We start from the raw sequence: 14,437 nt of genomic DNA on the forward strand, positions 1-14,437 counted from the left end.
GCACATGTTGTTACAAATCATGAAATATATTTAGCAAATAATAGTCAGTGTAGCTTACAAATAGAACTCAATTGACTGAACATTACATTTATTTCAATATGATTAAAATATATAGGCCTGATGTAGGACTATTTATTGTTTAATGCAGTCATCTCAGTTTTAATTTTAAGCATATATTTATCCTTTGCTTGTTCAATTGCAAAGACATTGTCAACTTTGCATTTTAAGTCAACTTTGTTCCCAAGTTATCTGCGGTCCCAGAGACAGCTTAATTATATGTTTATAAATCTTCTGTGTATAAATTGACGCGGAAGGGCAAAAAATAATCTTACAACGCACTTAGTTGTTTTACGAATGGTCTGAGAGGCAGTCTGTAAATCTGTAAATAACGAGCGTTTTCAAGTGCAACTTTACTTGACGATGGTTTAGGGAAACATCTCGGAAATGTAACGATGTCGATGTTCCTACGAAGGTTCTAACGATGAATTTGGCTCTAATATGCTTTGGGAAACCGGGCCCAGTCTGTTAGAAATGTTGATTAGGACAACGAGCCCTATCAAAGGAACCGCAAATCCAACGACTCCTCCTCCGTCACGCCACCCTCTCATCACATCTGTCTGTCGCAACCGTGACCTCGTCCTACGATTACCGTTTGTCGCTAAACTCAGTAGCTGAAGAACAAACAGCAATGAACATTTCATCTTCGAACCCATCCAGGTAAGATAACATATCGGTGTAGCCTATATCGGGATGAAATGTTGTCCTCGTGGTAGGCTACAGTAGAGCCTATAACAAGTTAGCCACGGTTATATGCTAATCAATTCGTCTGTGTCAGGGGTTGGAAGCGCACAGTAACCCATGAATGTTCTGGGCCTGGTTTTCCAGTAGCGATGGAATTTAGCGATGGTTTCCCAAAACGTGACGCAAAAAGAACAGTCATCGTTGGAGCAAGTGTCGATACTGAAGGATCGAAAGAAAGGGCCCGCTGCTCTAGGATCAGTTTACTCCAATCAAATCTTTCCTTAACATTAGTGCACAATACTGACGACGGATCAGCTCCTAGAGAGATATTACCACCTACGGCTGCAAATATTGAGGCGGCTTATTATAACGCTTACCCAATAACAAATGCACTAAATCACCGATTTAGCACATCATTGCATACACGTTAGGCTACACATCATGAAATATGTATTGAGACAAATTACAGACAGTAGCATACAAGTAGCAAAATAGAAATCAATTGATTGAACATGAAATGTATTTCAATATGAATTAAATAGGCATACAGACTACTGTTTTTAGGCTATATTTTAATGCACTCATCCCGGTTTTCTTTGTATACGTCGCTTGTTTGTATCATGTTAAGACACTGGCAGCTTTGTACTTGTATTTAACTTTGTCCTGAAGTTATCGGCGGTCACAGAGAGACGGATAAACCGTGATATTCTATGTTTAGCGGAGATCTTCTGTGTACAAAGTGAAGCAGGAGGGTGAAAAAAAACAGTGCAGTGCAGTAATATCTAACAAGTCATCTAACAGTTCCCCAACAACTACCTAATACACACAAATCTAAAGTGGTGAATGAGAATATGTACATATAAGTATATGGATGAGCGATTGCTGAGCGGCATAGGCAAGGTGCAGTAGATGGTAAAAAATACAGTATATACATGTGATATGAGTAATAAAATATATGTAAACATTATTAAAGTGGCATTATTTAGAGTGGCATTGTTTAAAGTGACTAGTGATCCATTTATTAAAGTGTCCAGTGATTGGGTCTCAATGTAGGCAGCAGCCTCTCTGATTTAGTGGTGGCTGTTTAGCAGTCTGATGGCCTTGAGATAGAAGCTGTTTTTCAGTCTCTCGGTCCCAGGTTTGATGCACCTGTACTGACCTCGTCTTCTGGATGATAGCGGGGTGAACAGGCAGTGGCTCGGGTGGTTGTTGTCCTTGATGATCTGTATGGCCATCCTGTGACATCGGGTGCTGTAGGTGTCCTGGAGGGCAGGTAGTTTGCCCCCGGTGATGCGTTGTACAGACCTCACTACCCTCTGAAGAGCCTTACGGTTGTGGGCTGTGCAGTTGCCGTACCAGGCTGTTATACAGCCCGACAGGATGCTCTCGATTGTGCATCTGTAAAAGTGTGTCAGGGTTTTGCGTGACAAGCCAAATTTCTTCAGCCTCCTGAGGTTGAAGAGGTGCTTTTTGCGCCTTCTTCACCACACTGTCTGTGTGGGTGGACCATTTCAGTTTGTCTGTGATGTGTACGTCCAGGAACTTAAACGTTTCCACCTTCTCCACTGCTGTCCACTGCTGTCCCTGATAACGATGGTTTGGAGAAAAATCTCGGAGATTTAACGATGCTCATAAGAAGTTCATACCAACGAACTTGGCCTTAAGATTATTTTGGGAAACCGGGCCCTGATTCTACTTCCAATATGCCATCTTCAGTCAGTCATTCATAGGCTACAATGTGGTAATGGATTAGGCTACATGAAATGGGCAGATTTGTAAATGTTCATGGCAAGAGATTATCGTGGTTCTCTGGTATAATTGACTTATTTGATAGATATCAATACAAATGGCTGATTTAGGCCTACATATCGAACATCTCTATTCCTAATATAAGGTAAATAATATTGAACAATATCTTAGCTTTTTTAATGATTTTTTTAGTGTTTAGGCTACATCCTAATAAGTAAGTACACGATGGCCTGGGTAACACTTAAACAGACAAGCTTACTTTTCATGAAAACCCTATGCAAAATTGTATTGTTACTCTTCTATATTTTTATTGATTTACTTTAGTTCATTTAGTAAATATTTTCTCAACTCTTATTTTTCTTAAAACTGCATTGTTGGTTACGGGCTTGTAAGTAGGCATTTCACGGTGGGGTCTACACCTGTTGTATTCGGCGCATGTGACAAATAACATTTGATTTGATTTGATTGAAGCATTGAAAGCAGCCCTACTTTTGCCAGCTCATTTGAAAGGAAAGGGACTCGGCGTTGTAAGTACACAATGAGTGGCCATTGTGCGTGTTCATTGAGCGCTTGGGTCTGGGAGTGTGCAGTCCCGCGGCCCGGTGGACCGTGCTGAATGGAAAGTCCTGATCCGACAGTGGCCAGCAGCACCACGGACAGCTCCGTGATGGAAGCGCTGCGCTTTCACGGAATCAGCCAATTCGTCTGCGGCTCATCCCCTCCTGCCCTGTGAGCTCCCCCCATATACTACAGCGAGCAGAAAACTACCAGTATACAAAACAGATTCAATACTTCAAAATAAACATGCCTGATATGAACGTTTATGGTGACAATTGCTAACAACGTTTATTGCTAACAATGAACACCTTTTATTGCCCCCCAAAGAAAATTGAGGAAGACCAACTGTTTGCTTTGAACAGAACTTTGTTTATTCTGTGGCGAACTATTGGTTCAAAACGTAAATAAGACATAGTAATTTCCAGTTCCCACCTGTATGTCCTGTTTCATATAATCATGCAGTACACTTCACATGTTTACAGTAGTATCTGTTGTACAGTAAAATAACATTAAGGAATATTTTTTATTTTGTTAAAAACAACAGAACAAACTGCTTTCTATGCCACTAATGTTGGTTAGATTGGCCTCCAGACCAAGTGATCTCATTGGATTTATGGTCACTTATAAAATCTGTGTATGCCTACTTTTTAATGACAGGACTTGCAATCATTCACCATGTCCACCCAATGAGAATGCCAACAACCATAATGTCTCAAATGCCAATACAACTTGATATGCTTGTAGAGTTTAAATGTGTAGAAGTTAATTATGTTTTGTTGTTTTCAATTTAATTCAATTAGATAAGCTCTCCCACTCTCTCTCTCTCTCCCTCTCTCTCCCTCCCACACACACACATTCAGTACCAAGAGAGCAGATTCATTTCTTTTTAAATTGAAACTTTATTTATCTAGGCAAGTCAGTTCAGAACAAATTCTTATTTACAATGATGGCCTACACCGGCCAAACCCAGACAACGCGGGGCCAATTGTGCACTGCCCTATGGGACTCACCATCACAGACGGTTGTGATACAGCCTGGATTCGTACCCGGGTGTCTGTAGTGATGCCTCAAACACTGAGATGCAGTGCCTTAGACCGCTGTGCCACTCGGGAGCCCGGGGTGTGAAGGGGTGTGTTTGTCTATGATTTTGTTATTATTAGCTGAAGGAGTTGCTAAGATACTTGACAGTAATTGATAGGTTTTGCATAATCAAAAAACAAATGTTCCCATTGGTTGAGTTCAGATGAAAGGTGTATAGTAGTCCATCTCTGCAGAAACACAGCTGATCATTGATGATTTAGATTGTAACATTATACTGAATAGCATGAACTTACTATCTGTTTCTTCCCTCAGTTACAAATATGAGGATTACAGGGAGACAGCTGATTGGTTGCTGTCTCACACTGAGCAGAGGCCTAAAATAGCCATCATCTGTGGTTCCGGCCTCGGTGGTCTTGCTGACCTGCTGGACAACAAGACTGTGTTTCCTTACAAGGACATCCCACACTTCCCCAACAGCACAGGTCAGACACCATCCTTATCCTGCACTCTACCACCTGAAACTGTACAGCATCCTGCCGTCTTCAGTTTGTACATGCACCATTACATCATCCAGCTCAATAGATGTTATAATGATCATTGATAACTTACGCATTTAATCATTTAATGTCAGATAAGAAATGTTTCTGTAGATGTTTTGAAAGATGAAGTAAGAACACCAGCCCTTCACTGTGACCCAGAACCAGACCGTCACCCGATGGTGGCTGCTGCTTCCTCTCCTTGGGACCTGACTGAAATATTTATATTCAGCAATTCTATTGAAATCCTCCCCCTGTCTTTCTTGTTGTACCACTGCAGTACAAGGACATGTCAGTCAGCTGGTATTTGGGGAGCTGCAGGGGAAGCAGTGTGTCTGCATGCAGGGCCGCTTCCACTTCTACGAGGGCTATGACATTGCCATGGTGAGCTCCACTCTTTCCACCCACCAGAGCCATATCCTCATTACATTGGATTAATATTTAATGAAAAAGTGTATTGGAATGCTTGTATATCCCATGATAAACCTGACACGTTATGGGATTATATTTATTTTTAAATACAGCTACTATATTCTTTCAAATGAGTAGTGAGGTCCTCAATGATATTTCACCAGTTTGCACTTTTATGAAGAAGTCCCATTATGTTAGAATAACACAGTTGGTGTCTTTAGTTAGCTTTGACCTCTGTGAAAGTAGCATAGCAGTCAACATGGGTTAACCTTTGACAGTGTTAGTTGAATTTTCACATCTAAATCTTGGAACCCTTTAAAACACAATCTGTCTGCACCCTGACCTACTATAAGCATTTTTTTAAACTATTTTTTATTGAACCTTTATTTAACTAGGCAAGTCAGTTAAGAACAAATCCTTATTTACAATGATGGCCTACCAAAAGGCAAAAGGCCTCCTGCGGGGATGGGGGCTGGGATTAAAAATAAAAATAAATTAAATAAAAATATAGGACAAAACGTACATCACGAGAAGAGAGACAACACAACACTACATAAAGAGAGACCTAAGACAACAAGAGAGACCTAAGACAACAAGAGAGACCTAAGACAACAAGAGAGACAACACTACATAAAGAGAGACCTAAGACAACAAGAGAGACCTAAGACAACAAGAGAGACAACACTACATAAAGAGAGACCTAAGACAACAAGAGAGACCTAAGACAACAAGAGAGACAACACAACACTACATAAAGAGAGACCTAAGACAACAAGAGAGACCTAAGACAACAAGAGAGACAACACAACACTACATAAAGAGAGACCTAAGACAACAAGAGAGACCTAAGACAACAAGAGAGACAACACAACACTACATAAAGAGAGACCTAAGACAACAAGAGAGACCTAAGACAACAAGAGAGACAACACTACATAAAGAGAGACCTAAGACTAAGACATTAAAACTTCTTCGGGATCTTTGTCCTGTCCACGGGACGGTTGAGCTAATGTAGGCTAATGCGATTAGCATGAGGTTGTAAGTAACAAGAACATTTCTCAGGACATAGAAATATCTAATATTGGCAGAAAGCTTACATTTTTGTTATTCTAACTGCCCTGGCCAATAATCTAACTGCACTGTCCAATAATCTAACTGCACTGTCCAATTTTCAAATCAAATCAAATTTTATTGGTCACACACATAGTTAGCAGATGTTAATGCGAGTGCAGCGAAATGCTTGCGCTTCTAGTTCGTTCCGACAACACAGCAATATCTAACAAGTGATCTAACAATTTCACAACAACTACCTTATACACACAAGTGTAAAGGAATGAATAAGAATATGTATATATAAATATAAATATATGGATGAGCGATGGCCGAACAGCATAGGCAAGATTCAGTAGATGGTATAGAGTACAGTATATACATATGAGATGAGTAATGTAGGGCATGTAAACATTATATAAAGTGGCATTGTTTAAAGAGACTAGTGATACATTAATTACATCCATTTTTTTATTATAAAGTGGCTAGAGATTTGAGTCAGTATGTTGGCAGCAGCCACTCAATGTTGGTGATGGCTATTTAACAGTCTGATGGCCTTGAGATAGAAGCTGTTTTCAGTCTCTCGGGCCCAGCTTTGATGCACCTGTACTGATCTCACCTTCTGGATGATAACGGGGTGAACAGGCAGTGGCTCAGGTGGTTGTTGTCCTTGTTGATCTTTATGGCCTTCCTGTGACATCAGGTGGTGTAGGTGTCCTGGGGGGCAGGTAGTTTGCCCCCAGTGATGCGTTGTGCAGACCTCACTACCTTCTGGAGAGCCTTATGGTTGTGGGCGGAGCAGTTGCCGTACCAGGCGGTGATACAGCCCGACAGGATGCTCTCGATTGCGCATCTGTAAAAGTGTGCGAGTGTTTTTGGTGACAAGCCACATTTCTTCAGCCTCCTGAGGTGCTGTTGTGCCTTCTTCACCACACTGTCTGTGTGGGTGGACCATTTCAGTTTGTCCGTGATGTGCACGCAGAGGAACTTAAAAGTTTCCACCTTCTCCACCACTGTCCCGTCGATGTGGATAGGGGGTGCTCCCTCTGCTGTTTCCTGAAGTCCACGATCATCTCCTTTGTTTTGTTGACGTTCAGTGTGAGGTTATTTTCCTGACACAACACTCCGAGGGCCCTCACCTACCTGTAGGCCATCTCGTTGACTAGTCTCTGAAAGCACTTCATGATGACGGAAGTGAGTGCTACAGGGCGATAGTCGTTTAGCTTAGTTACCTTATCTTTCTTCGGAACAGAAACAATGGTGGCCCTCTTGAAGCATGTGGGAACAGCAGACTGGGATAGGGATTGATTGAATATGTCCATAAACACACCAGCCAGCTGGTCTGCGCATGCTCTGAGGACGTGGCTAGGGATGCTGTCTGGGCAGGCAGCCTTGTGAGGGTTGACAAGTTTAAATGTCTTACTCACGTTGGCTGCGGTGAAGGAGAACCCACAGGTTTTGGTAGCAGGCCGTGTCGGTGGCACTGTATTGTCCTCAAACAGTGGCTATTACAGTGAAAGAATACCATGCTATTGTTTGAGGGGAGTGCACAATTTTGAACATGAAAAGTTATTAATAACCAAATTAGGCACATTTGGGCAGTCATGAAACAACATTTTGAACAGAAATGCAATGGTTCATTGGATCAGTATAAACTTTACACATACACTGCTGCCATCTAGTGGCCAGAATCTAATTGCACCTAAACTGCAATAATACATTGTGGCCTTTCTCTTGCATTTCAAGAGAAAGGCCACATCTTTAACCAGATCTAATGTGTTATGTTCTCTTACAGTAATTTTCACATTTCCACAAACTTCAAAGTGTTTCTTTTAAAATGGTATCAAGAATATGCATATCTTGCTTCAGGGCCTGAGCTACAGGCATTTAGATGTGGGTATGTCATTTTAGGCGAAAATTGGAAAAAAGTGTCCGATCTTTAAGAGGTTTTTAAGACTTTAAAGGTTTAAATTGACTTTATTTTGTTAAAATGATTCCACCCTCTATAATGATTATAGTCTAGTCACCTAGTAATAATGATAACAGTGCAGTTTTTCTGTTGAAAAATGTCAGCACTGAGTGATCCCTTATCTCTAGTTCCTCTTTTTCTCCAGGTGACGTACCCAGTCCGAGTGTTCTTCCTGCTGGGGGTGGAGACCTTGATCATTACCAATGCTGCTGGGGGGCTGAACCCCAACTTTAAAGTGGGTGACATCATGCTGATCAAGGATCACATCAACATGCCTGGCTTTGCAGGCCACAACCCACTGTGTGGTCACAACGATGAAAGGTTAGAATAGCAGTCTTTTGATCTTTGGAAGGGTTGCGTTGCATGTTCCCTCTGTCTGAAGAGGATGGGCTTCTCTTTCTGCCATGGAAAAGGCTCCCCAGAGGTCTCCTCCCACATTTTCCCATACATGGAGCCTGATTACTGGCCTTTCTTTACAGTAAAGGGCATGGGTCTTACCCTTGTGGAGTCCTTCGAATGTACTTTGTCCTTTACCTGACATCGAGGGCCTCTGATATGACACAGGACTTTATGTATCGCTTCAGGTTTGGAGTCCGTTTTCCCTGCATGTCAGATGCCTATGACAAAGACCTTTCTAGTCTTGCCAAAGAGACTGCTGAGGAGCAGGGCTGTTCCTCCTTCATCCAGCAAGGTGTGTACTGCATGCTGGCAGGTCCCACCTTTGAGACCATCGCAGAATGCAGAGCTCTCCAGAAACTAGGCGCAGATGCTGTGGGTAAGTATGGTTCATTGGGTTTTGACCATGGCCTTCAAGTCTCTCAATAGCCATGTCCATTTCTTCTACAGAAAATGTACGAGTGTCAGGTTGAAAATGACCAAACTCAATGCTTGTCTTCTCTCACCCTCTGTCTGTGCTCTGTAGGTATGAGTACAGTCCCTGAGGTGGTGGTGGCCCGTCACTGTGGTCTCCGTGTCTTTGGCCTGTCTCTCATCACCAACAAGGTGGTCACAGACTACAATAGCCAGGAGAAGGCCAACCACGATGAGGTACTGGAGACCACAGGAATGCGTACTCAGGACCTACAGAGGATGGTCAGTAACCTGCTCGCTAAGATGTAGATCAGCCCCAGTCTGTCTGTGTAATCAGCCCAGGAATATAGTTACTATGAGGTGATGTTATTGGAAGTAAAGATGAATATATTCCAGACTAGAGAAATGTCAATAGCTAGCAAGAAATACAGATGGATCATTGCAATGATATGATGTACAGTTGAAGTCAGAAGTTTACATACACTTAGGTTGGAGTCATTAAAACTTGTTTTTCAACCACTCCACAAATTTCTTATTAACAAACTATAGTTTTGGCAAGTCGGTTAGGAGATCTACTTTGTGTATGACACAAGTCATTTTTCCAACAATTGTTTAGACAGATTATTTCACTTATAATTCACTGTATAACAATTCCAGTGGATCAGAAGTTTACATACACTAAGTTGACTGTGCCTTTAAACTGTTTGGAAAAATCAAGAAATTGATGTCATGGTTTTAGAAGCTTCTGATAGTTGACATCATTTGAGTCAATTGGAGGTGTACCTGTAGATGTATTTCAAGGCCTACCTTCAAACTCAGTGCCTCTTTGCTTGACATCATGGGAAAATCAAAAGAAATCAGCCAAGACCTCAGAAAAACAATTGTAGACCTCAACAAGTCTGGTTCATCCTTGGGAGAAATTTCCAAATGCCTGAAGGTACCATGTTTATCTGTACAAACAATAGTACGCAAGTATAAACACCATGGAACGACGCAGCAGTCATACCACTCAGGAAGAAGACGCGTTCTGTCTCTTAGAGATGAATGTACTTTTGTGCGAAAGGTGCAAATCAATCCCAGGACAACAGCAAAGGACCCTGTGAAGATGCTGGAGGAAACAGGTACAAAAGTATCTATATGCACAGTAAAACGAGTCCTATATTGACATAACCTGAATGGCCCTCCGCAAGGAAGAAGCCACTGCTCCAAACCACCATAAAAAAAGCCAAGACTACAGTTTGCAACTGCACATGGGGACAAAGATCGTACATTTTGGAGAAATGTCCTCTGGTCTGATGAAACAAAAATAGAACTGTTTGGCCATAATGACCATCGTTATGTTTGGAGGAAAAAGGGGAGGCTTGCAAGTCTAGGAACACCATCCCAACCATGAAGCACGGGGGTGGCAGCATCATGTTGTGGGGGTGCTTTACTGTAGGAGGGACTGGTGCACTTCACAAAATAGATGGCTTCATGAGGCAGGACAATTATGTGGATATATTGAAGCAACATCTCAAGACATCAGTCAGGAAGTCAAAGCTTGGTCATAAATGGTTCTTCTAATGGACAATGACCCCAAATATACTTCCAAAGTTGTGGCAAAATGGCTTAAGGACAACAAAGTCAAGGTATTGGAGTGGCCATCACAAAGCCCTGCCCTCAATCCTATAGACAATTTGTGGGCAGAACTGAAAAAGCTTGTGCGAGCAAGGAGGCTGACACCTGACTCAGGTTCTATCAGCAAGAATGGGCCAAAATTCACCCAACTTATTGTGGGAAGCTTGTAGAAGGCTACCCGAAATGTTTTACCCAGGTTAAACAATTTAAAGGCAATGTTACCAAATACTAATTGAGTGTATGTACACTTCTAACCCACTGGGAATGTGATGAAAGAAATAAAATCTGAAATAAATCATTGTCTCTACAATTATTCTGACATTTCACATTCTTAAAATAAAGTAGTGATCCTAACTGACCTAAAACAGGGAATGTCAGGAATTGTGAAATACTGAGTTTCAATGTATTTGCCTAAGGTGTATGTAAACTTCCGACTTCAACTGTACGTTATTTGATTGCAAGCTAGCTAGCATTTTATTATTTGTTGACATTACTCAGCACAGAGGCTAATTCTAGTATTGCTACCTCAGTATGATTTGACACCTTATAGGCTGTGATTTGTCCTCATCGTATAATCATGTGTAGTATTCATCTCTAGACTGAAAACTGCGAAGAGAGATTCTAACCAAACTCACGTCTTCGAAAAGAGGTCGTCCTTATGCCAATAAAAGTAATGTAATGACCAGTTTTCTTAATTATAAATAGATAGGAGATGGTACAGACATGAGAATAATATATTCCTCTTACTTACAAAAAACTTGAAAATGCATACCGATGCATAACAGTGCATCAACGATCACACTGAACAAACTATAAGATATCTAGTAGCATAATACGTCTAAACCATCAACTGTGGCATAGAAATGTCATATTTGCCATCATGAAAGAAACGTGCCCAGACAATAACATATACATGAATGTATTGCACTATGTACTGTAATTCGGTACTGTAAATGGACATTTTATTAGGTACACATTATTCTCATTATCATTGTGATTAAGAGATCAAGCACTGAAAGACCAATCAATGGCCTGTATGTCATGTGGACCAACAATCATTGTGTTGTGTTACTCATTAGTAATAATGAACAATGTATATATTCATTGGTGGACCTAAAATTCCACCATTTTAATCTGAGTTAAGTATTTTCATTGGAGATATCTCCTTGATGGAGAGATCGCCATACCTAGTCATGGTTATAAGTTATGGTTATAAGAATAAAAAGTCTAACATTTTTAAAAGCTACTGAGTGTGAAAAACATTACGAACACTTTTCTAATATTGAGTTGTACCCCATTTTGCCATAAGAACAGCCCATGTTGACTCCAATGCTTCCCACAGTTGTGTCATGTTGGCTGGATGTCCTTTGGGTGTTTCTTGACCAATCTTGATACACACAGGAAACTGTTGCATGTGTTTAAAACCCAGCATTGTTGCAGTACTTGACACAAACTAATGTGCCTGGCACCTACTACCATACCCTGTTCAAAGGCACTGAAATATTTTGTTTTGCCTATTCACCCTCTGAATGGCACACATACACAATTCATGTCTCAATTAACTCAAGGCTTAAAAATCCTTATTTAATCCTCCCCTTCATCTACACTGATTGAAGTGGATTTAACAAGTGACATCAATAAGGGCTCATAGCTTTCACTTGGATTCAACTGGTCAGTCTAGAGCAGTATTCTTAATGTTTTTTTACACTTAATGCTTTTGGCCCACTTATTTTCGTAGTCATATAAAGGAGCCTGTTGACTTCAGATGTTTGTCACAGTTGAGGAGTAGTAATGCACTGTATGTAGGAGATTAACTTCTTTACTGTAATTTTAGTCCTAAAAACAAAAGCATAATAACTCAAATAAAACCAACAAATTACACTTGTAAAGTTGTGTACTATGAGTGTGTTTGTGCAGGAGCAATGTCCGTGTGAGATTACAGGTAGGGAAAGGCCTTTGAAGGGAATGGTTTATTTCCTATTGTTTATATTCATATTGACTCTCCAGCAATATGGGAAGAGATGTAATCCTTCGTGGTGAAACGGCCACGTCCGTTCGCCACAAAAAAAGAAGTTACTACAAACAACAAATGATGTCCCTCTGACATCATTGCACGTGCAATAGAACAGCAGCATATGTACTGCAATACTTGTTTTTACCAGGATGCACAACGCTCCCCAGCTCTGGCTTAGTCAACAAAACAAAAACAACAACAACAACAGCCGTGGCACTAGGCACTGTTTCCCGTAGTGAGGATTCCATCTTTAAGATGCTTCCTAGAGAAGTAAAGGAATTGTATGCTTTGCTTGAAAAATGCAAGAAATTGATTGTCATCAATGACTTTGATTAATAAAAGGAGGAATCTTTTGAAATGAGAGAAAAATAGAAGGGGGATACGCTTCCACTCTCCATCTCAACTGTCCCTCCCAATCAGTATTTAGAGAGACCTGTGACACAGTACTCTATGCCTAAACACAAGACATGAACACATCAACAACTAAACACATATGCTGCAAAATGTGATGAATGAAAAGGAACTTTCCCATCCCCTATCCACTACATAATTCAACAGTTCTGCCAACACACTCTAGAAGTGGAGCTGAGATGAAATATTAACACGGTGAGCCTAACAGACCACCGCCAGAAATAGAAACACCTTTGGAGATATTTCTCCATCTATGGCATACTGTACCACTGCAAATATGCAACAAAATGAAGACAATGACAGTGCAGAAAAAACACCTTTCTCAAATGGTTTAAGAACAATATTATGTGTCATACATAGTACACTGTTGGCTCACGCCATCACTGTAGCAATATCGATAATAACCGCTCATTGTTGTGCATAATGTAGAATGGTCAAATGCACATTCTATAAATGGCTCAGGTCAAACACAGTGTGTTGTCCTGAGTGAGCGAGAAACAATAGTGACATGACAATTGAAGACTCTACTGATGCATGTTGTCAGTTACTACACATGAGAGTACACGTTGTTGTACTCTCATGCTTGATCAAATATGATATTGAGTTACCCATCATGATGAACTTAATGTTCATCAATGTTTCAAATACCATCTACTAATGTCATGTGGATAAGTAAATAATTCAGGAGTTGATGACACGATGCTCTCCCTTTGTCTCTTAGCATCACCAGCAGTATCTGCAGACTGCAACCACCCTTGTAATCAGTGCTGGAATATGAATGAATCAGCGAATGCCCTGTGTGAGCTGCATAAGCAGTAGGGAGGGAGAACAGGCTAGGGCCCCCGTTACTCTCTATTAACAGACAAGATAATAGTCACTCCAAGATACATTCATGAGGGCATTCCAGTTGTAAGGTTCTGTGTTTATTTTCTTAGTCAACCTTGTGTTCTGTTTCGTTGTGTTCTTGAACGTAGCCCTGTGTCTTTGTGTTCTTGAACGTAGCCCCGTCTTTCATTTTTTTCATTGATTTCACCTGTGTTAGTTACTCACCTGGTCTCATCAGCTCCTTATTTAGTTCAGTTCATTCTGTTTGTGCCTTTGTGAGGTGTTGCTCGTTTTGACTCTACTAAGCCTTTTCCTAGCTCGTTTGTGAGAACCAGTTATAGCCTTCAGTCCTAGTTTTGAATCACCTGCCTGTTTGCCTACCTGCGTATGACCATTGCCTGTCTGTGACCACGATTCCTGCCTTCTGCGAAATAAACACCTGTCACGCTCTGCGCGTGAATCTACACCTTTTTCTTCCGGAGTATTCATTACAACAGTGCTACACTGAATAAAATAACAAGTGTGTGTGTGTGTGTGTGTGCGTGCGTGCGTGTAGTGTGTGTGTGATACATGTTTTGAGTGACTACTTTTTTTTCTCATGCAATTGGTGTGGCTCTACAAAGTAGTTATTTGTCTCTACATGCTCCAAGATAAATGTAACTGACATTAGCAAGGAATACATGATTTTCATCTTGCCTGAAATGG

At 40.9% G+C, this 14,437-nt stretch overlaps 1 protein-coding gene across 1 annotated transcript; it reads left to right on the forward strand.

Moving 5' to 3' along the window:
• Positions 1 to 346: 346 nt before the first annotated feature.
• Positions 347 to 13,939, forward strand: LOC112219109 (purine nucleoside phosphorylase-like). The gene is made up of 7 exons (XM_024380323.2): positions 347 to 717; positions 4,402 to 4,571; positions 4,906 to 5,009; positions 8,201 to 8,376; positions 8,640 to 8,830; positions 8,978 to 9,147; positions 13,629 to 13,939. The coding sequence occupies exons 1-7, from the start codon at positions 689 to 691 to the stop codon at positions 13,683 to 13,685; spliced, it is 897 nt and encodes a 298-aa protein (XP_024236091.2). The 5' UTR covers positions 347 to 688; the 3' UTR covers positions 13,686 to 13,939.
• Positions 13,940 to 14,437: the final 498 nt, after the last annotated feature.

Source organism: Oncorhynchus tshawytscha, linkage group LG19 (genome assembly GCF_018296145.1).
Source record: "Oncorhynchus tshawytscha isolate Ot180627B linkage group LG19, Otsh_v2.0, whole genome shotgun sequence".
Taxonomy (NCBI): domain Eukaryota; kingdom Metazoa; phylum Chordata; class Actinopteri; order Salmoniformes; family Salmonidae; genus Oncorhynchus; species Oncorhynchus tshawytscha.

Bases quoted from the DNA above. Each gene is read 5' to 3' on its own strand.
- LOC112219109 (XM_024380323.2), top strand. From the start codon at position 689: ATGAACATTTCATCTTCGAACCCATCCAG. The intron at 8,377-8,639 runs GTTAGAATAGCA...GTATCGCTTCAG, and splicing joins TGTGGTCACAACGATGAAAG to GTTTGGAGTCCGTTTTCCCT. The intron at 9,148-13,628 runs GTCAGTAACCTG...TTTGTCTCTTAG, and splicing joins CTCAGGACCTACAGAGGATG to CATCACCAGCAGTATCTGCA.